This window comes from Canis aureus, chromosome 5, assembly GCF_053574225.1.
Source record: "Canis aureus isolate CA01 chromosome 5, VMU_Caureus_v.1.0, whole genome shotgun sequence".
In the NCBI taxonomy this organism is placed as follows: Eukaryota; Metazoa; Chordata; class Mammalia; order Carnivora; family Canidae; genus Canis; species Canis aureus.
The window spans coordinates 51,264,011-51,290,908 of record NC_135615.1 but is presented as its reverse complement, the minus strand read 5'-3'; the positions used below and the strand labels follow the sequence as shown (position 1 = coordinate 51,290,908).

At 40.5% G+C, this 26,898-nt stretch overlaps 1 protein-coding gene across 3 annotated transcripts in view; it reads right to left on the bottom strand.

Moving 5' to 3' along the window:
• Nucleotides 1-26,898, bottom strand: part of RGS7BP (regulator of G protein signaling 7 binding protein) — a 102,786-nt gene that overhangs the window by 17,994 nt on the left and 57,894 nt on the right. For all 3 annotated transcript variants that reach the window (XM_077897981.1, XM_077897979.1, XM_077897980.1), the window contains exons 3-4: nt 24,662-24,792; nt 7,128-7,275 (exon numbers count right to left, since the gene is read on the bottom strand). In XM_077897981.1, coding sequence (XP_077754107.1) covers nt 7,128-7,275; nt 24,662-24,792 — 279 coding nt within the window. The remainder of the gene's footprint in view (nt 1-7,127; nt 7,276-24,661; nt 24,793-26,898) is intronic.

The following is a 26,898-nucleotide window of genomic DNA, read 5'->3' as shown; positions in this document are numbered from 1 at the left end:
TCTGAAAGTTGAGGAAATTTTAATCACTAACTTATTTTTCTTTTGCTCTATGAAGAACAAGAATCATCATTTAATTTTCCATATGAAATCCTTCAGTTCCTTGCGGTATTTCTTTACAAAATTCTTTTATAGGCTCCACACCCAATGTGGGGCTTGAATTCACAACCATAAGATTAAGAGTTGTAGGCTCGACCAGCTGAGCCAGCCGGGCGCCCCTGCCCCAGTCCGTTTCTTGATATACAACTGTTGTCTTGAGTATGGTTTGAGGAACACTTGTTCTAGGGGAGGCCGGGGACCCCACAGCATCTCTCCTTAAGCACCGGCTAATATGTAACAAGGAACTCTTTCTCAGGAATAGCTAATTGGAGGGGGCACTTGGGTGGCCCAGTAGTTGAACATCCGTCTTTGGCTCAGGTTGTGATCCTGGGGGCCTGGGATTGAGCCCTGCATCATGCTTCCTGTAGGAAGCCTGCTTCTGCCTCTGCCTATGTCTCTGCTCCTCTCTCTGTGTCTCTCGTGAATAAATAAATAAAATCTTTTAAAAAATCTTAAAAAAAAAAGGAATAACTGGAAAAGGAGAAGAAAGCAGCTTTGTGGGTCAGGTGTAGAAATAAACATAAGAAAATCAGAATCCTTTCCCATAAGTATGAGGATACGTCTGTGGGGCACAGATGTCTATAAGGCCCAAAAGGTATTTCTAGAGAGAGAAGGTGAAGGGGGGGGGGACCAGGAAGGCAGGGCCCCACATCGAGAAGCTCAAGGGGCATATTCTGATTTCCTGTAAAATCCTCAGGGGCAGATGGGATGGGAGGTGGGCGGGCCGACCATGGGAACCAGCTGGGAGTGCAGAATGTGAGACTGAGGCAGAGTCTCCCCAGACAGCACCGATTCTCAGTCCTGGTGCTCCAAGGAGAATCACCATGTGCCAAGACCCCACCCCCTGAGAGCCTGATACAGCTGGTTTATGGGGATGGGGGCTTGGGAATCAATGTTTTTAAGAAGCCCTCCTGGGTGACCCACCCAGTGTTAGGCGCCCTGATGTGTCAGGGCAGAGGGAGAACTCAGGAAGCAGCCTTACCAGACCTCGGCTCCTGAGCCTACTTATTTCAGCCATTCCCACCTCCTTTGAACCTGAATCTGGACTTTAGGGCTGAACTTCGAAACTATGGGTTATACTCTCCCGTTTCTTCTTTTAATTGAGGTAAAATTGGTATCGAACATTATTGAAGTTTCAGGTGTCTAACATTACAAATTGCCATCTGTACGTACTACAAAGTGATTACTTCTGCAGGTGCAGTTAGGCTCCAACACCCTACAATTGACCTCTTCCAACCATTTCGCCTCCCTCTATCCCCCACCCTTCCCCTCTATAACCGCTAATCTGTTCTCTTGTATCTGTGAGTTGTTTCGTTTGCTTTGTTTTTGTAGATTCCACAGACGAGAGGGATCCCATGGTATTTGTCTTTCTCTGTGTCACTTATTTCACTTATCATAATACCTTCATGATCCATCCATGTTGTTCCAAGTCACAACTGAACAGTATTCCATTAGGGTGTGCGTGCGCTCACACACACACACACACACACACCCATCTTTTTGTGGTTTTCCCATCTTTCTTTTTGTAACTGATTTCTAGTGCTCGCTTCGGCAGCACATATACTAAAATTGTAACTGATTTCTAGTTTCATACTATGATAGTAAGGAAAGATACTTGATATGATTTCAATCTTCCTGAATTTACTGAGACTTGTTTTGTGGCCTAACATGTGATCTGTCTTAGAGAGTGTTCCATGTACACTCGAAAAGAATGTGTATTCTGTTACTTTTGGATGGAGTGTCTGTATATATTTATTACGTGCATCTGGTCTAGTGTGTCATTTAGGGTCAATGTTTCCTTATTAATTTTGGATTTGCATGATCTATTAGTTGATGTAAGTGGGATGTAACCATCAGTACACTGCTGTCAGTTTCTTCTTTTAGGTTCGTCAATCTTGGTTTTATATATCTGGGTGCTCCTTTGATAGGCATATATATAGTTAAAAGTGTTATATCTTTTTGTTGGATTAACCCTTTTACATTATGTAACGCCCTTCTTTGTCCATTACCACAGTCTATGTTTTACATAGACTCTACCCCCAACATGGGGCTTGGCTTGGATTCATGACTCCAAGTTCAACAGTAACATGCTCTACCGACTGACTCAGCCAGATGTCCCCCCTGTTATCACAGTTTTTGCTTTAAAGTCTATTTTGTCTGCTATGGATATACCTACAGCAGATTTATTTTCATTTCCATTTGCATGAAATATCTTTCTTCCCTTCTCTTTCAGTCTTTGTGTGTCCTGAAGTGAGTCTCTTGTTGGTAGCCTGCAGATGGATCCTATTTTTATTTATCCCTTCAGTCACTCTATGTCTTTTGATTGGAGAGTTTTGTTCCTTTACATTTAAAGTAGGTTTTGATAGGTAAGTACTTATTGCCATTTTGTTAATTGTTTTCTGGCTGTTTTTTTTTTTTTAATATATTTTTTTCTTTATTTATGATAGTCACACACAGAGAGAGAGAGAGAGAGAGAGGCAGAGACACAGGCAGAGGGAGAAGCAGGCTCCATGCACCGGGAGCCCGACGTGGGATTCGATCCCGGGTCTCCAGGATCGCGCCCTGGGCCAAAGGCAGGCGCCAAACCACTGCGCCACCCAGGGATCCCCATTCTGGCTGGTTTTGTACTTCCTGTCCATTCCTTTCTTCTTTCTCTCTTACCCTGTGGTTTCATGGCTCTCTTTAGCGTTTTGTTTAGATTCTCTCATTTTCTTTGTGTTTTTATGGTAAGTTTTTGCTTTGTGGCTTACCATAAAGTTCACAAATAAGTTCCTATGTATAAAATGGCCTATTTTGAATTACTAGCAACATTCCAAAGCTTTATATTTCTTCTACCTCCTGCCATTTTATATTTTTGATATCCCATTTTACATCTTTTAATTCATTAATTAATTTTTAAAGATTTTATTTATTTATTCATGAGACACACAGAGAGGAGAGAGAGAAAGACAGAGACAGAGACAGAGACAGGCAGAGAGAGAAGCAGGCTCCATGCAGGGAGCCTGACCTGGGACTTGATCCCCAGTCTCCAAGATCAGGCCCTGGGATGAAAGCAGTGCTAAACCACTGAGCCACTGGGCTGCCGCTACATCTTTTAATTTAATGTACACTTTAAGTCTTGTAGCTTCAGTTAGCTGTACTATTTTTGTCTTTTAACCTTCATAGTTGCTTAGAAAGTGACTGATTCACTACTTTCACTAAATATTTACCTTTTCTGGTAGGATTTTGTATATATTTCCTTGTTATTAATTAGTGTTATTTCTTTTCAGTTTAGAAAAGTTCCTTTAACACTTACTGTGATTCTGGGTTAGTGGTGATGAGCTCCTTATAGCTCTTGCTTATCTGGAAAACTCCTTTTTAAAAACTATTTTATTAAAAATATTTAATTTACTTATTTGAGAGAGAAAGCACCAGCAGGGGGAGAGGCAGAAGGTGAAAGAGAAGCAGGCTCCCCACCGAACAGGGAGCCCAATTGGGGGCTCAATCCTAGGACCCTGAGATCATGACCTGAGCTGAAGGCAGATGCTTCACCAGCTGAGCCACCCAGGCACCCCTTGCTTGTCTGGAAAACTCTGAATCTCTCCTTCAAATTTTTTTTTAAGTGGGCTCCATGCTGGGCACAGAGCCCACTGTGAGGTCTGAACCTGTGACCCCAAGGTCACCTGACCTGAGATCAAGCATCAGACACTCAACAGACTGAGCCACTCAGGAGACCTCTCCCTCAACTTTGAATGATAACTTTGATAACTTGCTGAGAATTCTCTCTTTTTTTTTTAAGACTTTATTTATTTATTTGACAAAGAGAGAGAGAATGACCCAGAGACCACAAGCAGAGGGAGCAGCAGAGGGAAAGGGAGAAGCAGGCTCCTGGCTGAGCAGGGAGCCTGATATGGTGCTTGATCCCAGGACGCTGGGATCATGACCTGAGCCGAAGGCCAAGGTTTAACTGACTGAGCCACCCAGGTGCCCCAACTTGCTGAGAATTCTTGGTGAGTTTTTTTCCTTTCAGCACTTTCCTTTCAGCTACTCTCTCCTGGCTTGCAAGGTTTCTGCTGACAACTCTGCTGGCATACTTATGGGGTTTCTTGTGCTGTTTTTTTAAGATTCTCTCTTATCTTTAACTTTTACCATTTTAATTATAATTTACCATTTTAATTATAATTATAATTACCATTTTAATTATAATATGTCTTGTGGATCTCTTTGAGTTCTTTTTATTCAGGACTCTCTATTTCTTAAATCTAGATTCCTTGCCCAGATTAGAAAGGTTTTCAACTATTATCTCTTCAAGTTTCTGGTTTCTTTCTATAAGTTTTCTGGCCTTTTTTTTTCTCTCTTCTCTTTCTGGAGCCTCTCTTATATAAACATTATTCCACTTGATATCTCAGAGGTCCCTTAAATTATCTTCATTTTTTACAATTCTTTTTACTTTTTGTTCTCCTGCCCAGATGACTTCTGTTGCTTTCTCTTCTAGCTTGTTGATGAGATTTTTGGCTTTATCCAGTCTGCTCTTGAACCCCTTTAGTATACATTTATACTTTTTAGATCAGTTATGGTATTCTTCAGCTCTGTAACTACTCTATGGAACTTTCTTATATTTTCTATCTCTTTGTTGAGGATCTCCATGTTCATCCATTCTTCTGAGTTCCTTGAGCATCTTTATGACCATGACTTTAAACTCCTTATCAGGTGGGCTGCTTATGTCTTTTTCATCAATATTTTTTTCTGCTGTTTTGTCTTTTTGTTGTTGTTGTTGTTGTTGTTTGTTTGTTTGAAACATAATGTTTTGTTGAAACATTTGGTCTTATTCTCTGTGTTTGTTTGTATGTAATAGTCAAATCAACTACCTCTTCCAGCCTTGAAGAATGTCTTTGGGCAGGAGAGGTCATGTGGAGCCCAGATATGCAATCCCCTCTGATCACCAGAACTAGGTGCTCAAGGATTATCGTCTGATGGGCTGCGCATACCCATATGCTGTACCAGGGTTATATCTGTGGTATGGGGGTGGGTGGGATTGGCCCTTGGCCTGGCTGTGACATGTGCTTTTGCTCTGATGGTGAGTGGGATTTTCACCTGGGCATGCCTGCCAGCTCTAACAGGTTAGAGAGATAGTTCCAAAATGGTGCCCACTGACACTAAACTTAGCAGGGTAGGAAGAGGTCACATATATAGTGGCCATCAATGTCTCTGTCTCTGGATAAAGTCTCAACATTTTCCTGTCTCTCTGTCAGGTGCTTTAAGATTAGTAAATTGGTTTCCTTCATTTATGATCTAGGCACTTTTCAAATTACTGTTTTTGTGCTGGGTCCCAGGGCAAGTGAATCTGTGCATGAGTCCATAAGAGTGGGTTCTCTAGTCTCTTGAGTTTTATAGTTATCCTGGATGTACTCTTCATTGGCTTTTAAAGCCTGGCATTTAGGGGACTTGTATCTCTCATGCAGGGTCTAAAGGTTAGAAGCCTGATGTGGAGCACAGGCCCCGCCACTTCTTAGGAAAAGTTATATACTTTTTGAGGTCCCTCCTGATTATGGGTCACAGCACTTATAGTGTAGTCTTTTTTGGCAAGGCAGCGTCTTTGCCTCTTGTACCCATTTCAGTGCTGTATTTCTTGTCCTTTGTTGTGGAGGCTCCATGCATCCAATTTTCTGGTCTTTTTCAGAGGAAATTATAATTGTGTATTTGTTGGATCCATAGGACGGAGTAAGTTTACATCTTTTTATGCCACCATCTTGAACCCAACTGCACTCTCTCTTATTTTTGTTCCCAGCCATAGCTGGCTTTCTTATAAACTCAGAAGGCTTAGATAGCTGCTGTGCAAGGTTTCTGTAAGGGAAAATGTCTTTTCTGATGGATTATGCCCTGATCATGGCACTCTGGCAGATATTTCTTCCCGGGAATGGAGCAAAGCATTTTCTATTTCATAAATTAAGATAAATCATTCCCTCACCATTTGTCTATAGCTGTATCAGACCGTGCCAAACAGCTTTATTGTTTGAATTGTTAGATTTCCAAGCTTACACAAAATCCAAGTTTTATTAATAGCACATAATTACCACATGGTTCAATTTTCTATAAACACAGAAATTCAGTAATTAGCTTTAGAATTATATTACAATATGAAAGTAGAACCACAATGGCTATAAATGCCATTGTGTGTTACATTTCTAAAAATAAAAAAAATAAAATGTTCATTATCTTGTCAATGATTCAACTCCACACAAAGCCCTCAGTGGAATTGCCCAGTATTCATTCAACTGCTTTGTGTCAGCTCTGGGGACATTAGTAGCAAAGGACATGATATCACTGTGGAGGCCAATAAACAAGGGCCTCATCCTCCAGTCTCACAGAATGGCATTTTTAGCATCTAGATGAGCCATGGCACTTACTATTATATTATTATTGCTTCCTTTCCCCAAATGAAATTAAATCACTGTAGAATATTTTCTTCTTAAGAAGGAAACTCCCTCTACTGCTTGTTAAGACAAATGCATTAGCTCACTTTGACCACTAAGCGGCCATCAGCTACATTCTGGGAAACTTTGAGAAGGGAGCTCTAGGAACAGCTGTCTGTCAAATGGACAGAATGCTTAGCTCCTGACTAGCAAGCAGTTCAGCAGGCCATTTCCTATACCTGAAATCCAGGAATCTACTTTCAGCATCTTTGCATGATCGTGGATTCTTCTTCTTTAGATAAATGGAAATTTTGGTACCTGGCCCAGGGGGTGAGCTGTGATGGTATCTAGATTCAACGGTCTTCCCAAGGAAGCACACTGTTTTCATTTCCATGGAGACACAGTGTGGTATAGGATAAAAAGAGGCCTGGGAGCCTGTGACTGCGGGAAATTCTGCTATCATTCTACTGTAGGATTCGGACTCTCTACCTTCTGTTACCTCAGTTTTCTGAGATTTCTGAAATCTGAATCTTGAAGACAAAAGCTGAATCTGAAAGAGAAAAATCTCAACTTTCACAGTCCCTAAGAGTATTAACTGGAGGAATACTGGCAGCCTATTTAGGGTAACTTCCCACTTACCTTTCAGTGTTCTCAATGTCTGTGGAAACCTGCCAGGAATGTTGCTGAATATCTACAGGGGATGATGAGGAGTCCTCTAGAGCAGGTGTTTCGGTACTCTCCTCAATTTTGCAATCCAAACTCTTGGTTCCCCCACCAGGCTCCTTTCCTGAGTTGGGGGCGGTGAGAGGGGGTGTTGGTAAAGAGAAAAGGACAAGAAATCATAAATTCAAGTTCTATAGCCAAGATATCATTGCAAGGATTGTCCGTGCTTTGAGTTATAGGCTCCATTAACCCTAATAAATTTCTGACTATTAGATACAATATTAATTCAGTTGTTTCTGAATAACATGAATATAGATATCTCTATCTCTAGCTATACAAATATGTGTGTGTGTGTGTGTGTGTGTGTGTGTGTAGCATGTTTTGCAACATTCTGGGAAAGATAGTTGGAGGTCAATGGAACCTTAAGATCAAGCTAAAAGTAAGGGCTTAGTCTTTGATGGAGTACTTGGTGCTCTGTTATCCATTCCTAGTGAGGTAGATCAGGTTAGCTTGGGGGGTGGTTCAGCTTGTAAAATCAGGCTGCTTTTTGGTTCTTTGATTCAGAGGCAACTAAGAGGACCAGGAGCAAGTGACGACCAGCAGGAAGAAAGGGTGCTCCTGCCATTCTCTCTGACTCTGACACTGGCTATCTTAGATTCATATCCCTTAAACAAATATAAATTTTGGGACCGTGTATGTGGATAGTAGTAGTATCTTGGTATATAGCAAACAGGAGAGATTGTGGACTTGCCTTCCATTTCCTTGGCTTTCCAACCTCCTTCAGTTTATGCTTTTATGAGGAAATAGTTCAGCCTCAAGGTCCAGACTTGCTCTGCTGAGACCATAAAGTGCTATCACCTAAAGTGCCATGTGCTTACTAGGTAGCCATCCACAAGCAATGCACTGCCAGTCCACTAAGACTTGTATTTACCATTACTAATCTCAAGGGAATAGATCAATACTTCCTAGAAACAAAGCTTCAGATTGGTTCAGCAATGAACTCACAAAAAATTAAGTGGGAGAGTAGTCTATGGCCCAGATACCCACTGTTAACATCTGTCATTCTGCCCTGACTGTTTGTCATCTGCAATGGTGTGTCCTCATATCAATGGGAATGGCCTGTGAAGCTGGAGAACTGAGTTTTATCAGTTGTTTATTCACTGACTCATTCATTTATTCACTTACAAATATTTCTCAACTGTCAGCTAAGTATCAGATCTTGGGCTTGGTGCTAGATTGTTTCTTTTACTTTTTTACCCAGTGTTATTTGTAGTACGTTGATGTACCTCTAGACTAGTTGTTAAGAATTTGTTATAGCACAATATCATTGAATATTCATGAGATAGCAGCTATACCAGGTTACCTCTTAGCTCAGTTTCTCTAAACCTGATGTGTGTTTTGCATGGTTAAAAAAAACAACATAGGGGCACCTGGGTAGCTCAGTCGATTAAGCATCTGCCTTTGGCTCAGGTCATGATCTCAAGGTCTAGGATCGAGCCCCACAATAGCAAGAAGTTTGCTTCTCCCTATCCCTCTCCTCCTCCCCCCTACTCGTGTTCTCCCTCTCTCTGCTCTCAAGTAAATAAATAAAATCTTTTAAAAAAATAAAAAATATATAAACAAGAAATAAAACAAAAACACTTGTGAATAGGATGGTAAAATCTAATAGGAAGAATATCCCTTGGATGCTCGACTGGGGGAGATTAACAAAAATCTCATCCCTAAAAAAATAAAAAAAAATAAAATCTCATCCCTGTCACTTCTAACCTATATGGCAGCAACACAAGGAAAAAGAGACAAATAATTAAGTGGTAATTAACTGTGCACCATTCATCAACCTATAGTAGAAATGGACCTCTGACTATTCAGCCAAAGCACAAACACAAGTTTACTGATGAGAACTTTTGGTCCTTTTGTGTGTACTTTATGCACATTGATCCTGGGTGATGGAATTGCTTTTCCAATTTTATGGTATGCTGTTGGGGTGAAATTTAATTATGCACGTAATTTAGCATATTATCATTTCGCACTCGGAGGGCACTGACCTCCTAAAAGCATTTGCACTGGCTTCCTGGGAGAGTGCACCAAATACAGTCCATCTGCCACCACCCCCCACCTTCCACCCCCGCTGAGCCGGGTCAGCCTTAGGATACAGTTCTGCAGGGGGGCCAAGGTCTGCGAGAGAAGCAGAAGGGGGGCTCCCCAGACAGCCCTCTGCTCCTCAAAACTCTGAAGGATTGGGCCATCTGAAAGCACACATGCTCCCGCGGTACTACTGGGGAGTTGAAGTGCATTCGGGAGCACAGTATGCTCTGGGCAGCAAAGGGGGGAGAAAGAAGATACAGAAACAGACTCCATCCTCTGCCTTTGGGCTTTGCTTGGCTTGGAGCCACCGTAGCCCCTGTCCTGGGGTCAGAGCTGTCATTCAAATGAGAACAGGGGAGGACACAAGGGAGCGTGATGCTCTTTCTTGGAGTCCTCTCTCTACCTCCCTCATATGTTACACACATATACACACACACACACACATACTTTTTACACGAAAAGACATAAATAGAATCCAATCCACAATTAGTTTGTTTAAACTTGCTCCCTGCAATAATTCTCCTTAATAAGACAAATATTATAATATCATTCTATAACTTTTTCTAGGTAAAATCACTGTTCCTATATTCCTGAAACACACCTGTGAACTTGTAATGCCAAGGCATAGCCTCCTTTCCCTTATTTTTCAGTGGCTAGTTCTAACTTGGCTCATGTACATGAACCAAAAAAAAAAAAAAAAAATTAAATAAATAAAAGCCTTGGATGTTGGGCTTGCAGTTTGGTGTTGTCAGTTCACAAAATCTCAGAATCTTGGTCATATTGTATCTTCTCTGGCTGAAACATCTTAAAAGACAGAAGGGATCAGTATGAATTTAAGGGGTTTTCAGTTCCAGAGTATTTGCAGGGTCGAGTTCACCCTGCATGTAGGTAATTGCTTTCATGTACGGAGAGCAGTGATTTTATGCAGGGCGTCCCTTCCCAGGACAGTGTCTGGTTATTGCCTTCCTGGGACTTACTTATCTCTTGAAGAAATTATCTTGCTTATGCATTTGTCACCTAAATACATTTTAAATAATATATAAATTTGAGTCTTTTTTCCCTTGTAACTCTTTCATATCTCTAATGCTATGTGCTCATGGCTCCCGATTTCTTTGCATGCCATCTCTTGGGTTCCACATCTTCAGCTTTTCTGGATTCAGTTTTCATTGTGTTGCAGCATATCTGCAACTAATTATTTCAGGAATATCTGTGGAATGTAGAATTTCTTACTCTTTATGTAACCGAAAATACTTTTTCTTCTTCTCTCTCTCTTTCTCTCTCTGTGCTCATACTTAAATTTTAATTGGCTGGATATAGAACTCTATCTTCAAAGTAAGTTTCTTTCAGAACTTGGGAGATACTATGTCCTTATCTTAGTACCCATATCCAGAGTGATTTGCATGTAGACTGTTTATGGCTCTGTGAAAAAAATTTATGGTATTTTCTTTAAATTTTTGATTTATGAGATGCCTCCTAAGTATGTGTAGGTATAGCTTCCCTTTGTGTTAATCTTTTCTGGCATTTGACTGGCATCTACAATCTATTATTTCCCCTTTATTATTTTGAGAATTTGCAAACCTTCTGCAAACCTGCAATAATACAATGCATACCCAGGTATTTGGGTTTTACCAACTGTTAACATTTAGCTATATTTTCTTTTCTTTCTCTCTCTGTAGCTCTCTATATGTATGTGTATGTATATAAATTTCATATATAGAGATTAAATGGATTATATGTAATTTTTATATAAAACTATATATATAAATATAATTTTTATGACCCATTTAAGAGTAAGTTGCAGACATTAATGGCACTTTATTCTAAATACTTCAGCATATATCTCCTAAAGAACAAGTATGTTTTCCTACATAACCTCAGAACAATAATCACACCAAAAAAATATTTAACTTGGATTAAGTATGAGTCAACTTGATATAATACCATCATTTATTTGATACAATACTATTATTGAATATATAGTCTATATTCACATTTCCCTAGTTGTTCCAACCATGTTTTTTTTTTTTTCTAGCTTTTTCTTAAATCAAAGGCTCCAGTTAAAGATTGTGCACTGCATTTGGCCATCCTTTTTCTTTATTCTCCTTTTATCTAGAAGAGCACCCTTGCCTTTTTGTCTTTTATGTTATTAATATTTCTGAATGAAGAGTTCAGGCTAGTTGTTTTATAGTCTTTCAGTTTGGATTTGTCTTCTTGTATCCGCACGTCTAGGTTCAGAGTAAACCTTTTTTGGCAAGCATATTCTAGAAGGGATATTGATTCCTTCTTAGCATAGGGCATAAGAAAGCACATGAGTCACTTTGTCCCATTATTGTTAGTTTAGTATTACTGATTGCTTGCTTTCTGCCCAAAGCTTTCATTCCAATGGGAGAAAGGGATCTGCTATTACAGATGTACGCTTCTCCTTTCATAATCACTAAGTACTCTGTGGAGTGATTCACTGAGATATTATGGCATTTTCAATTTAAGTATTTCTTTCCTTTAGGTTTGGGAGAAGTTTTTCTATTTTTCTTGATTATCTACTTCTCTTTCTTTCAGAATTCCTATTTCTTATTGGAGTCTGTGGAACCGTCCTATATGTTTCTCCACTTACCCCACATTTATTTTGGGGGTGGAATTCTGGGAGAATGCTTTGACTTGATCTTATAGTTCACTCTTTTAGGGTCTCAGTATATTCATTATAATACTTGTTGAGAACTGTGAAGGGTCCGAGATTTTACTCTACCTGTGAGTTAGCCTGCCACAGTTTCATGGATCCTGGAAGAAGACTTGAGACTTCTAAGTCAGAGACAAAACCGGTTAATTACTCACAGAATAGCAGTGGCCAGACTATAAGCATTTATGGTGGTTTCTTGAGTCCTAAGTCCCACAGGGAGACACCGAAAGGGCCACATCACTGCCTGTACAACAAGGGGCTGTGTGACACCAGAGGAACCTGGAGCTCAGGGATCCTGACTTTTCTAAGCATGTCTGCCTTTGCACCCGAGGGAAACATTTTCATTATACTGAATAGTCAGTATGCCCTGCTCTGGAGAGAGACTCTCTTTTCCAAGGCATTCACTAAGTAAATATTCTTGAAAAGACAGTATAAAACAAAGGGCAGTCATCACTGTGCAGGATGTACAGAAATGCAAGAGACTGGTGGGACATCTCCCAACACCAGTGAACCCCTCTATTTAGTTTTTATTTGATTGAAGACATTTTTACCCCCAACAAATTAGGTAATTATCTTGATTAAATTAAAATCTTAATTATTCATGAGAAACAGGGACAGGCAGAGGGAGAAGCAGGCTCCGTGCAGGGAGCCTGACATGGGACTCAATCCTGGGTCTCCAGGATCACTCCCTGGGCTGAAGGCGGCGCCAAACCGCTGAGCCACCCCAGCTGCCCTGTTTCCTTTTTGCTACAGACTATTATTGTTTTATGGGTTTGATAGAATCCTAAATTTCTCTGAGAATATCAACCACATATATTTCAAATTCTTCATCTGTTTCCACTTTAAATTTGTTCTTCAAATATTAGCTGTTTGTTGCGTTTGGCATCCCCTTTTGGGGTGTTGCCTTTTTTCTTTTTTAATTTGTCATTCCTGGATGTCTATCTAGATTCATCTATGAGGATCTCTGTTTGCTTCTCATTCTGATTACAGTGTCCTCCTTCTGATTATTGTGGAGAAGGGACAGGATGTGTGGTGGCAAAATGTGTGTTTCAAAGCTTGTCTTCTGGGTGCTACTCATCTCCAGTGACAAGTTACCTAGGCTGTTTTTTGGGGCCCCATGTCTATTCAGAGTTTCATATTTAAAACTCCTACTACACTGAGCTATACTGAGCAGTTTAGCCTGACAAAAACACTGGAGTAATGTGCTCATTTTCTTTTTCTTCTACGGCTGTCTTTATGGAGGCGCAGTTATTTCACACCCTGCTCTGCTTAGCTGCCCCGTCCTGACAATCACACCAGATGTCCTCCTGGGGCGAGCAGTGATGTTCTCTGTTGCTCAGTGTGGGGCAGCCCAGCTTTTTCTGAATGCAATTTCCAACATTAATTTCCCTGACAACAGCTCTAGAAATCCTTCCTGTGATTTGCATTTGTTGATTCCAACTTCAAAGTATTTCTGGAATTGATTTTATTTTTGCAGTAATTTTCTCCTGCTTGAATTTCTTTTGTTTCTTTTCGAGTGTCTTATCAGCTATGGTTTCTTCTCTTCATTTATATCCACCAATCCAATCCCAATAGCTTTGTGGCTTTGAGAAATTCTTCGAGATTTCTGGTTTGTTGAAGGCGTCCTTCCTTGTTTGTGGGGGGCATAGAAGACTGTGCTGACCCCTTTCTTCTTTTCCTTTTATAATTAGGAGGGGCCACGTGACAGAGCTATTGCCAATGGATTGAAAGTAGGAGTGATGTATGCCTCTTCCAAATTGGCTCCTAAAAATCCTCCCATGTGATTCCCTTTGCTTTCTTTTCTCATCCTGACTATTGAATGGATGCGGATAATGGAAAGAGCAACACTGCTCACCCACCCCAGCTCTGGCATTGTATGATGTGGATAAATAACGAACTCTTATGGTTCAATCCATCAAGGTTTGGTGTTGTTTCATGTAACAGATACTCTACCCTGACAAATATAAGAACTAATATGGATTTATTTTTTTCATTATATCTTCTTCTGCTATTTCAATGGATGTTCAGTACCAGGGAAAATATATGTATGAGTTCAGTGTCACATCTCTGCACAAGCTTTTCCACCAATTACACTCCTTCTCTTTTGGTGACAGATGCAGAATGAAAGCAGTTGATTCATTTGTTCAGTAGTTATTAATCGAAACTTTGCGCTAGGCACTATACTAAATTCTGAGGATACAGAGGTGAACACACTTAAGGAGATCAAATCTGAGAGGACAACAGACAAGAAACCAGGAAACTACCCCTCAATGTAAAAGGTGCTAAAATCTGTGCCGTGAAAATGCTTCGGGGACGTATGGGGTGTGTATCAACCCAGCCTTGGAGGGCCAGGAAAAGTTTCCTGTAGTAAATCTCATCTCAGTTATGACCCAGATGACCCAGATGAAAGGGATGGATGTGAGATGGGTAATATGTTCCACAGAAAAGGAGCAACTGAAAAGAATGTGCAAGTTTAGGTACCTATAAGTAGTTCAAGATGCCTGGAGAGTAGAAGGGCAAGGTGTGGGGGGGGCAAGTGAGGTGGGGGTTGCTGGTGAAAGATGAGGCTGGAAAAATTAGGGTCAGCTCATAGACCTTCTTCTGAGCTACATTAACAAGTCAGTGGAGGAGTGCTCCACACACCTGGACAGTGGCCAATCTGAGTTCTTTATCCCTAGCTTCCCCGCTTTGACCAGGTGTCCTTGGAATGGAGTACCAGTTCTCTACCATCAGGTGGGCCTTCTGCCCTGCTCGCAGGAAAGAGATCAACCAACCTGCAAGTGATAACTTCAAGTCAATGTTTTACTTTACCCAAGAGAGTGAATATGCATTTGAAATCATTTCTGATTATGAAATGAAAAACTCTGTCCCCTAAAAAATCAATTTTAGGCCTCAGTGAACAAATATTTGCTCAAGGAAGGGATGGAGGTAGGGAAGAGAGTCCGTAGAGTACCTTGAAATCATACTAAGCTGGCTTCATCACTTTTAAGAACTAGGACATCAAAAAGTTGGCCACTTTCCTCAAGGCCTTGCAAAGCTTTTTGCCTTCAGCTCCTTTGGGATTTCCATGTATTTTTAGCTTGTTTATGGATAATATAATAGGCATGTTTGAGGAAAAGTTAAGGGAAACCAACCATGAAGCACATACCAGTTTGCAAAGCTGGTTATTCTTATATTCGTGAGAAATGGCCAGTTGTTTGGGAGAAATAAAAACACATCTGATGCGGGGTGAGGGGGGTGGGCAGCCTCAAGAGTTCCACAGAGCACCCACCACCTCAGAAGTCCTAGGCACTGACCCTGGCAGATGGAGCCGGGGTCCTCTATTTACAGAGGAAGGTTCTTTATCACACTCTACTTTGACTTTCCTTCTCCCGATTTCTTGTTTCTCTCACCCTTTTTCTTCTCTATCCACATTTTCCTCTATTCCTTTTCCCTTTCTCCCTTCCTTTCTTTCTTGCTTTCCTGCCCATCATCAGTCTACCAGTGGCACTGCTATAGACAGTGTCTCTTTGGAGGGCCTGAATTTGGCCTCTGGTGTCTAGCAATGTCAATTTTATCCATTTGCGTAAATTTCCCTAGGAATCAAAACTAGACAAACCAATCTTCTCTGAGCTAATATTATACCACTGCACTATCATTTCCTTGATAATAGGGGCAAATTTCCTATGTTCTTTGTATTCTTGACACGTTATCTGCTACCCCAGGGAAGGCTTTTACAACAACATCATTCGGACTGTGAACAAGATGAACACAGTTTACATGAGATGCATGTATGGAACCTTATCTAGATAGTTCTTCTCTCTGGTAAGCATTTCTATAACTGGTAGATGTGCTGTGGGAAAAAAACAAAAAGAAAAACCTGAGGCATTGGAGGCTGTTTGTGAGGTAATCCACTTTACTATTGTGTTTCTAAAAAGCATGTCATTTACATAGAAATAAATTATGTTAATTCATTTAGTTGCTTACCTGTATTAAAAACAAGTTTCAAAGGTTTTTCTATAATGGGATAGGAAGATATTCAGAGTGCCGAAAAACACATAGTGGAAAATAAAAATGTTATCAACAGAGCTCCATTTTACCCATACACTTGGAAAATAAACATTTTCCAGTTCGGAAGAGTTACAGAACTATCCTCCTTCCCCCTTTGGTGTGTTCCTTGTGATACTGTAGTCCCATCCCTGCCCCCAGAGTGGCTGTCATGTTGGGGGCTCCATGTGTGAGAAAGCAGATGCACAAGGGCCCCCCTGCAGCAAGAGACAAGAGCAGATAAGGAGATGCATTTGGAGGAGGTCTCTATGAGAATTTTGCTGCTCATTTTCTGGCCCCTAAAGTAGGGCAAAACAATGTACAGGGTACACGTACTGTACAATTAATTAATTCCAACTTTCCCATGATGGATATCATGGCTGAATCAGGCTCCCTTTTGACCACACAAATGCTACATTTTATTTTATTTTACTGAATATACTCATTTCTTTGTCATAATTCTTCACCCAAAGTAAAATATTTTATAATCATTAAATGATCTATGGAGTTAAGTCTCCCTTCCATCTTAGAAGTAGCTCTCTAGCTTTGTGTTATTTTGGTACGAAATCAAATACATCATGGATTTTAGCCATTAAATGTGGTAATCTGAAATGTGCACGCTAATCATCAAATAAGTCAAATCTGTAGAAAAATTTCAGCCAGTCACACTATTATTTTTTATTTCTCCATTTGATATGTCCCTTTGCCCTTTTCCAATGTAGCTTAATGGGAAATGGTCTGGTGTGGTGGAATAATCAGAACTTTGCAGGGGGATTAATGTGCTATGACCTTGGATAAGTTGTCTTTTTCAGCTTTGGGGAAAATAATGGTTGAGGGTAAAATGAGATAGCGAGTAGAAAGCACCTGGTAGTAAAAAGTACACAGTAAGTAGAAGCTACTGTTACTCCTATCATCCTAGCCCTCGGCTGACATCTACTTTGACAAAGGGTGATTAATATGGTGCCCTATTCACTGTTTGGCATCTGAAGACATGGAGACAGAATGATAGACGGTGTAGATGACCCCAGTTACAGATTCCAGAAGGTGGTTATGTTTATATTCTTCAAACAGCATAAGTTTGTTCTGGTCTTGGATTACTTTGCATCAGACACCAGTCTTTAGGAGGTTGTTCCCTTCTTGTCATTCAAATCTTGGATTCAATGCTATCTCCTCACAGAGCTTTGACCATCCCTTCTAGGGTGGCCACTCAGTCGCTATCTACTATATGGCCCATTCTATTTTAATTGTGAGATTACTGACATTGCATTTATTAGTATTTGGGATTTTGATAGAACATCTGAATTTTTTCTTTTGTTTCTTTCCTTTTTTTAAAATTTTTTTTTACTATTTCTCTGTACTTCATTATATACTCCACAATAATAACAGGGATCTCTTCAGCCTTGAACATTAGAGTCCCCTAGCACCTAGAGCAGCACCTTAGATACAATAGCTGCTCAATAAATTTTTGTTCAAAGAATGAATGCATGTTTCCCCTCAGAATTTGAATCATCATCTATTTTAAGATTTATTCTGCTTCATTTCTTCTAACCTGCTGTTCTATTTTAGTATCAGCTGCCTCATTACTTTGGAAAATAAAGTCTTTATTTGTGGCTATATTCTATTTCTGTTTTTATGTTGTTTGTTTCTTTTATTGGTGTGGGTCATTTCCTTTACATTTCTTAATAGGATGCTTGAATACTTTGGAGTCTTTACTGCTCAGATTCTATTCTTTGTCTTGAGCGCATCCTGTATTTTGCTGGACAACAGTTCATTAATTTCTCATTATAGCATCTCGAGCTCTCAGCTTCCACTAGATTTTGAATTAAGATTTTTCAACTTTTAACATTTCTCTAATCCCTTCCCTTTGTAATTACATTATACCCTCTGAGGACTTGGGGATGATTTTATTGTAAGCTGGGTCCAAGAGGTGGAGCAGAGTCAGAGAGGGTCACTGACAGAAAGAGGTGAGACAAAAACACAGATGGAAAGCTCAAGTTCACATATGAAGGGGACCTGCCTTGGAATGTTTTATTGTCTCTGCTCCTTTCAGAATGGCAATGTTAACCAAAACAGGTTGAATGGGAAGAGAATGTGAGAGAGGAAAGCCATGGTCAAAATCGCAGGATCATTCAATTCCCTTAGTAACCTGGCTCCACTTTATCTGCCAACAGAGTGAATGAGACCTGCAATCTCATTTTATTGGGAGGCAGGAAACAGGGACTGATGGTCAATGGTCAATGCAATACATGGGCTCACTTATGGGAAAAGATTTCCTGCCTAACTAAGTGGGAAGAAGAGAGAGCAACTATTCTGTACTATAAACATAGAAATTACACTTTGTCAAGCAGTGGTCCAATCTACAACTTTAAGTGTTAGAATATGAAACTACAAAATGACTAAAATTATTCCCATCTGTCATCTTCTTGAAACAAACAAGTCTTTAGAACCACACGCTACATGGTACAACCCAATGCCTTTATTAAATCTGGATTTTACTTCACATTACTGTAATTGATTTTAATTTTGTTGGCCATGAAAAAAGCAAATCATTTTATTGCTGTTTTTCTTCTTCTCCTCCTCCTTCTCCCCCTTCTCCTCCTCCTCCCTCTCCTTCTTTCTGGCAGTAGCATGATTTGTAAATTATAAAAGATTTCCAAGTAGACTGTACCAATGAGACTTAATGAGACAGCAAAAATGCAGAAGCATGGTGCATGGAAAGGGCATGAAGCTCCACTGGAGATACTGTTGAGGACTAAGGATACTTATAATTTGCTTAATTGGGAGAGGAAAACAATCATCAGGACTAAATTCAAGCTCACTGAAGGAGCTTTAAAATGATTTGAGCCTTATTTTTCCCGGAAAGAAACCATACTCTTAGCTCCTGCAGTGACTGTGTCCTTTTTCTCCAAAGGGTAAGGTCATGCCTACTCAATACAATGGTAAAACTAAATGTGATATATGGTACTTGCTGGACTTTGGTGGTAGCCATGAGGTAATGAGAAATGAAACTCAATTAAAAGTACACATAACTGTGAAACATTTTGGCTTCAGTATCTAATCTCAACAAAAAAATTGGCCGGAGACTCTTCTATAGAGCCAAACTTGATGATTCGGGGACATTTCCTTCCTTTTCTCTGATGGAAAAGCAGTAGTGAAAGAGAGGGGAATGGCCAGCCTGTCACACTCATACAGAGTGAGAAGAAATGAGCTAACCTAAAAGTTATCCGAGTACCATTTTTTATCATACATTAGAAGAAACATACCAGAAAGCAATTCTAAGCAAAAAGATATTTGGAGCATCACAGACTAGAGGGGGAGTCACTATTCCTGAGACTCTGAGGACTATTGATTTCCTGAATGAAGGGACTCAGTGACATCTTCTAAACAGGCCACTTCCCTTGCTTGAGGCCACGCCAGAGAGATACCACTGGGTTTGGATACAGAATATGTTATCTGGCATCTTGAATCTTGGTGGACAGATTTGTATATGTCTGGTGGAAGGGGACTGGTTTCTTGATCCATGTAGAGGCTGCTGCCTCTACCACCTTGAAGTCTAGAAACACCTACACTTCAGGTTCCACTCTGTTGCTCATTTAAAGGCTTTACTGGGTGTCTGGGTGGCTCAGTGGGTTAAGTGTCTGCCTTTGGCTCAGGTCATGATCTCAAGGTCCCGGGATGGAGCCTTGTGTCATGTTTCCTGCTCCCTCTCCCTTCGCTCCTCCTCCCCACTTATGCTCAATTTCTCTCAAATGAATAAATAAAATCTTTAAAAATAAATAAAAAAATAAATAAAGGCTTTACATATTTTTCCTTAATCACTCGTCCTGACTCCATTTCTTAGTCACATTGGCAGAGCCTTCTTCCTCACCCCTTCCTCATTTCTTGTTCTCATGCAGTAAGACTGCTTAGGCTTGCTGATTCCCCTATGTCTGCTGTCAGGAGTAGGGACTGTATGTTTCCAGGACAAGGTGCACGCTACATCTCTTAATTTGTCCAATTCTTTTTTTTTTAAGATTTTATTTATTTATTCATGAGAGACACACACACACACAGAGGCAGAGACACAGGCAGAGGGAGAAGCAGGCTCCATGCAGGGAGCCCGATGCGGGACTCAATCCCAGGACTCCAGGATCACGCCCTGGGCAGAAAGCAGGCGCTAAACTGCTGAGCCATCCAGGGATCCCAATTTGTACAATTCTTAAAGTACTCTTGTGCTGTGGTCTGTGGATACATTTCCTCTTTTTTTTTTTTAAGATTTTATTTTTAAGTAATCTCTACATCCAAAGTGGGGCTCAGACTTATAACCCTGAGATCTCGACATGCATGCTCTACTGCCTGAGCCAGCCAGGCTCCCCTTGACATGTTTCTTCCAGTCATTTCTGGCAGTCAATGGTCATTGGAGTCAAGTATTTCTATTCTTTTCAGCCAGGGCCTTCCAGATTGTTAGAAGTAGATGTCATATACTTATCGGGTATTACCTGGAGTCTTCTGAGCACAGGTTATTCTACAGTTTCCAATGATACCAAAGAAAGAAAAAACAAAAACTAGTGACATCAGCTGACATTTTCTATGCCAACCAAATGGTGGGACTATAAGCTAGTGAACAGTACAAACAAGCCAAATGTTGAAAACAGTAATTACAGGGTTAATCTCTTTGGTGTAATGAGGAAATTAATGGAGAGAATAAAGAAATGGAGAAGTACAATACAAAACTGAGACCAGGAAAATTTAAAATGATTTCTTTAATGGAAACATCCCTCTCCCAAGAGCTAGTATTTTCTTGGTATCCCAGAAATTTTCAGGGTGTTTGTTAAGTGTGTATTCTTTCTTCCTTTCTTCCTTTCTTCCTTTCCTTTCCTTTCCTTTCCTTTCCTTTCCTTTCCTTTCCTTTCCTTTCCTTTCCTTTCCTTTCCTTTCCTTTCCTTTCCTTTCCTTTCCTTTCCTTTCCTTTCCTTCTTTTTTCTTTCTTTTTTTAAAGATTTTTCATTTATTTATTCATGAGAGAAACACACAGAGAGAGGCAGAGACACAGGCAGAAGCAGAAGCAGGCTCCCTGCAGGGAGCCTGATACAGGACTGGATCCTGGGTCTCCAGGATCACGCCCTGGGCTGAAGGTGGTGCTAAACCGCTGAGCCACCCGGGCTGCCCAAGTGTGTATTTTCATACATGTTTTCTAGTGCCTTGTTTTCTCTGGTTTAATGACATTTTCCTTGGGGCCTACTTTTAGTGACTTATTTCCATTTTCAATGTCATTTTTTAACTTTAAGTAAGACTATTTTCTTTACATCTAGTTTGAAGATGTCTCTCTAGGGTAGCCCAGGTGGCTCAGCGGTTGAGCATCTGCCTTCAGCCCAGGGCGTGATCTTGGGGACCCATGATCGAGTCCCATGTCGGGCTCCCTGCATGGGGCCTGCTTCTCCCTCTGCATGTGTCTCTGCCTCTCTCTCTCTCTCTCTCTCTGTGTCTCTCATGAATAAATAAATAAAATCTTAAAAAAAAAAAAAGCTGTCTCTCTAATAAAAAAAAATGTCCTCATTGCCTTATCTCTATGGGTACTCAGAGGTAACAATTCATAAAACACTCAGCTCTTGGACGGGTTTTCTGGAAACACAGGAGGAGGCTTGTCAGGGTAGATGGTATATACACATTTGAAAAGAGTAGAGTATGGTTTGCTGATGATAAATGGTGATTAGAGAAGGTTACAAATATATTCAGTTGAAGAAATGTCTCCATGAATTGTTCTTTGAATTTTTGTCAAGCAGCAAAAAAGTAAATTGAGAGGAGTTTCTGATTCAGTAGGTCTAGGGGTGGGGCCCAAGAATTTGCATTTCTAACAAGGGGTGCTGGTACTGCCTGTCCAGAGGCTACACTTTGAGAACCACAGCTTGATTTCAACGGTCATATCAAGGGCTGGCAGAGAAAGCGTGAGTGGTCACACACAGCTCTTGGTCCTCAGAGGTACTTACTACTTTTGCATTTGCTTTTCATGAGTGACCTTGGGTGATAAGGAGGAAAGCAGAGAACAAAGTGGAAAACATCTACTTAGGTGACTAGAGAATGGCAAGGAGAGGAGTTGAAAGTTTTAATTTGTATTCCTATGGTGGGGTGATTTCCTTTAGTTTCTAAGGGTAGAGCAACAGCCCTCAATCTTCACTGTGTTTCAGAATCACCCGGATTGCCCCCAGAAATTCTGATTCAGTGGGTCCTGGGCACAGTCCATGAGCCTGCATGTTTATTCAGCATCCTGGATAATCCTGAAGCGGATTTTCTAAGAATTTGCACTTTAAGTAATACTGATTTTAGAAGAATAAAATAGATGTCCAAGGGGAGTCTTAATCCTACATGTGGGAGAAATCAAAGATATTACCAGGCAGATTCTTTCCAGCATTGTACATAGAAGACAAGGTGCTAGGGCAGAGAGCCGAGGGGTATTACTTTTAAAAGAAGAGGTAGAGAAGGAAGCGGATCAGAGACTAACAATGAAGACAGGAGCCAGTGAAGACCAGATGAGCTGATCAGTTAAGAGGTGATGTGGTTTTTACTTGTGTGCTCAAGACCAAATACAATAAGGAAAAAATCTGGATGACAGAATCCTTTTTACTTTTTTTGGGGGGGGGGGATTTATTTATTTATTTTAGAGAGAGTGCATGAGTCGGGGTGGGGGACAGATGGACGTGGAGGGGGGGCAAGCAGCAGGCTCCGTGCTGAGTGGAGCTCCTTGAGGGGCTTGATCCTACCACCCTGAGCTCATGACCCCGAGGTCACTACCTGAGCTGAAATCAAGAGTGGGAAGCTCAACCGAGTGAGTCTCTACCGTCTCTACTGCTTACTTCTCAACGGCAAGCTAGCAGAGAAGAGTCTTTCTTGCAAAAGCCAATTGTGCAAAGACAGAGTAGGAGTGGATGGCAGGAGACCAGGCGAAACACAGAGGAGTTAGAGCGAGAGTGGAGGTGGAGGACCCTGGGTGTTAAGGACGTGCCATCAACCTGGGAGATTCCAGTGGCAACAGGGCCATGAGATGAAACATTCTAAGAGCAGCCAAGACAGACTGCAGGAAAAAACTATTTTGTTCTGTTCAATCATGATTAAAAAGAGTGAGAATAACTGTGTATGTGAGTTTATGTGAGAATGCACGTGTGTGTGTGTGTGTGTGTAAGAGAGAGAGAGAGAGAGAGACTGAGCAGACAGGATAAGTGAAGACATCGGGCCAGGGACACCTTGCTTGAATGGCATCGGTGTACATTGAGTATTCAATTTTCTGGTCAGGCATCAGGAGTGTCTAGGAGCTAATCTCTCCAAACATGTTCATTTGTATTAATAGCAGAAGTAAAGAAGGAAGCTGTTGAGAGGTCTGCCTTTAGAAGGAGAAGGAAAAAAATACTCAACGTTTCAAGAAAATGTTCTCTCTCTGGAGCAGTGTAGCATAATCCTATTTTTAGTTCTGCCTTGGACATATACCCGTGTGTACACAAGATTCGATTTTTACAAGTGCTTTGTCATGCTGCTTAGATCCCCCGATTCCATGCCCATGTGATTTCAAATCTGTACTTGGACTGCTTCTTCCCTTGCAAGGTCCTGCTGTTTCCTTCCCTGCTTGAACTTTATCTTCACAACCTAGCTCAAGCCCCACCCTTTCTATAAGATTTTCCCTGAATATTCGAGGGGTTACTGTTTCTGGACTTAAAATCACAGGCAAGGATTACTTTTTACACATCATCCTAGTCTTTTGAGCTCACGCATCAAGTGTTTGCATTCAGATTTCCAATAAATTATTGCGCAATGAATGAGTAAAGAAAATATAGCTTGAATCCTCCACTAACAGAAATGTCTGGTTTCCTCCCCAGCATCTGTTCCATGCCATCTGTCCCATCATATAACAGGCACTGGTTGGGTAGAGTGGACTCCTCTTCTAGCTCCAGGAATGGGCCTTGATTAGCTAAATCAATCAATATAATTGATTTGGCTAGAGTGATTGGTTCAAGTATAGACCCATGATCCAACCTGGTCCAATCAGAATGAAGCTCAGGACATTCTCTAGTCTCTAGTGGGGAGAAATTCTCTTTATGGATCTTTTAGTATGTAGATGTGATGACTGGAACTGTTGGGATCAGTTTGCTAACGTGGGGGTAAGCAGTGTGAGGGTAAAGGCAAACACCCAGGAGAAGGTGGGCTAACATTCAGAATGTGATTCAAAAGTCTCATCAAACCACACAACCGTCACCGCCACCTCTGGACATTTCAGCCGTTTTAGCCAATGTATTTCTTTATGGTTTAAGTCAAGGAATGAGTTTTTCCTGTTACTCATATGCCTCCCTATTGTTGGTTGAGTTCCCCCTATTTTTAAATCTTTGAGACATAATATGTAATTTGTCTTCTTGCAGCCAAATTCATTTAGGGAAATAGCAGCAGTCTTGGATGGCATTTACCCCTAGTAAGATTGTTGTATATTTTTGCTCTCCCTGCTGATTGTAACCAAAGTCATGTTCACAAGTGGGAAAATAATACATTTGAGAACAGTTTCTACCAGAGTTTCTGTTCAAGATGATCAGTGTTCTTAGGCGCTCGGTACTGGTGTAGACTTCTTTTGTTAATTTGCATCAAATGTTTCCTGAGCATTTACATCCATCCTAATTGTGTGCACATAGGGTGCTTATAGGCCAACGGAAAAGGTAAGCCTTTGTTTAACATCCCTTGGTGTCTACGATGGTACACTAAAGGCAGATACCTTTTCGGTGAAACTGAAGAGACCCCAGCAGACATATGGATTTGAGCATTTCTGTTGTGTACATTTCTAAGCAGCACTGCAGCTGGATATAAAGCCGACAGATTTCTGGATGGATCTCACCATCTTCCGGGCTGTAACAGAATGAAGGAGAAAAGCCGTGAGCATTTCTCAAGATTTCCCTCCTCAGCCATTTATCTCAGCTCCAAGGGGGGAAAATGCTTGATAAAGATTCCTTTAAGCCTTGACTCTAAAATATAGGACTTCCTGCTTTCATAGCAATGACCAATGTCATAGTTCTTACATAAGCGTCTTTCTGACTAACAGCTCTTAATTTTTTTCCCCCTTCAGCGCAGATTTCTGCTGGGAGCTTAAAATCATAAATGTTTTAAGGAACTGAGTGTATCAGACATCTTCCATTTAACCACTGAAACAAATTTTCAAAATATATTTAAATCATAAGACTCTCCTAGTCTGCAAGAAGAGATGAAAAACTCTTATTTTTAGAGAAACTAACGAAGAGCTTTTCAATTACCAATTATGAGAGCTTTTTAATATTAAGGCCTTGGAATAATATGATTAGAGAGCCAAGATCTCAATTATTTTGATCATGGTCTTTTGTCTCAGTCTGAAGGATATTCCTTTATTGTTTGCTATGGTTAATTTATAAAAGGCCAACTGATTTTCATGGAAACATAAAAATTTTATGAAAAAGAAGAGTAAAACAATTCTAATAATTACGCTTAACAATCTAAAGCTAGACAATTACTGAACTTATGCTCTAAAATTTAAAGTCCTTGAGCCTTTCTCTATTGACCATGATAAAATATATAAATGAGGGGTGCCTTGGTGATTCATCTGCCTTCAGCCCAGGTCATGATCTTGGGGTCCCATGTCGGGCTCCTTGCTCAGTGGGGAGTTTGCTTCTCCCTCTCCCCCCTCCCCCCTTGTGCTCTCTCTGTCTCTCTCAAATAAATAAATAAAATCTTTTGAAAAATGTATAAAGAGGAACATGGTAAAACACCGATCACTTTTTTTTTTTTAATTAAGGGACTAGTTGTCCTTACAACTCTTTATATGCCATTAAAATAGCACGTGTTGAACAAGGCAAACAAAATAAAAGGGATAAAATTCAGAGATGCATTAGAAATGGAAGTAGCCTATAAGTGAGCCCTGTCACATGTCCTGCTGTGTTATCTTCACTTCTATCCTCGTTCATTTAGAATGCAATGAAATCTGATTAAATAATGCAGCATTTGGATTTGATTCCTGTATAAAGTGGTCGCTGGCAAAATGTTAGGGGCAATTATCAGAGAAGAATGATGACTTGATTTTTATTTAAGTTCTGGACTCACAGTAAAAAGAATTTGTATTTATGCAGCACTTCACAATGATAATCAATTTTCATTTTCCATACTTCTTTAGTAGATGAACCAGAGTTTAACTATCTGGCTTATGTAACATGGGAAAATGCACGATTTTTTTTTTTTTTTTTTTTTTTGCCTCAGTACTATCGATGCCTGCAAAGTTATTGTCTTTCCTGTCAGAACAAAGTGCCTCAAAAGAGCTTACATGCAAAATTTGGCTTTCTCTGGGAAATAAAAGACAACACCAGTTTCTCACTTTTGTCTCCTGGGTCCAGCCCCAGGCCAACATTGGAAACAAGGGTATCTTTTGCAAAAATCCCAGAGTTTCTCTCAGAGCTTCCTCCCACAGGTGCCTTCACCCTCAAGCTGCCCTCCCCCCTCCTGGGGTTCCTCTCCAACCCCTCCACCACGCAGACTCAGTGTCTCATTACTTCATATCGTCTTCAGCCTTTCAAAATGTCTCTAACTGTGTGCTCCATTCCTGGTTCTGCTAGACTCTGGAGGAATAGTGGACATTAATGGTTCATATAATAAAAGGTGACTCTGGTATATTACCTGCCGATACATTGGTTTTGATAGAAAAATTTGAAGATAGTGTCTTATCCCTAAGGCAGGCTAGAGGAAAAATATCGTAAGGCAGGCAGGTCTCTTCTGCGCTGCTATATTATCCCAAAATAGCTGCCTCTTTTCACCTGTGTATAACATTGGCTCTGGTGGCACATATGCACATTAAAAACAAAAAAAAGGGACCTATGATAAACCTGGGGTACGTATTGCACATTTGATGTGTGGGACAATTAGTCACTGTCATATCATTTCAAGCCATGGAGTTTTATTATTTTCAGAAGCATATGATATGTGCCTAGGAGTTCC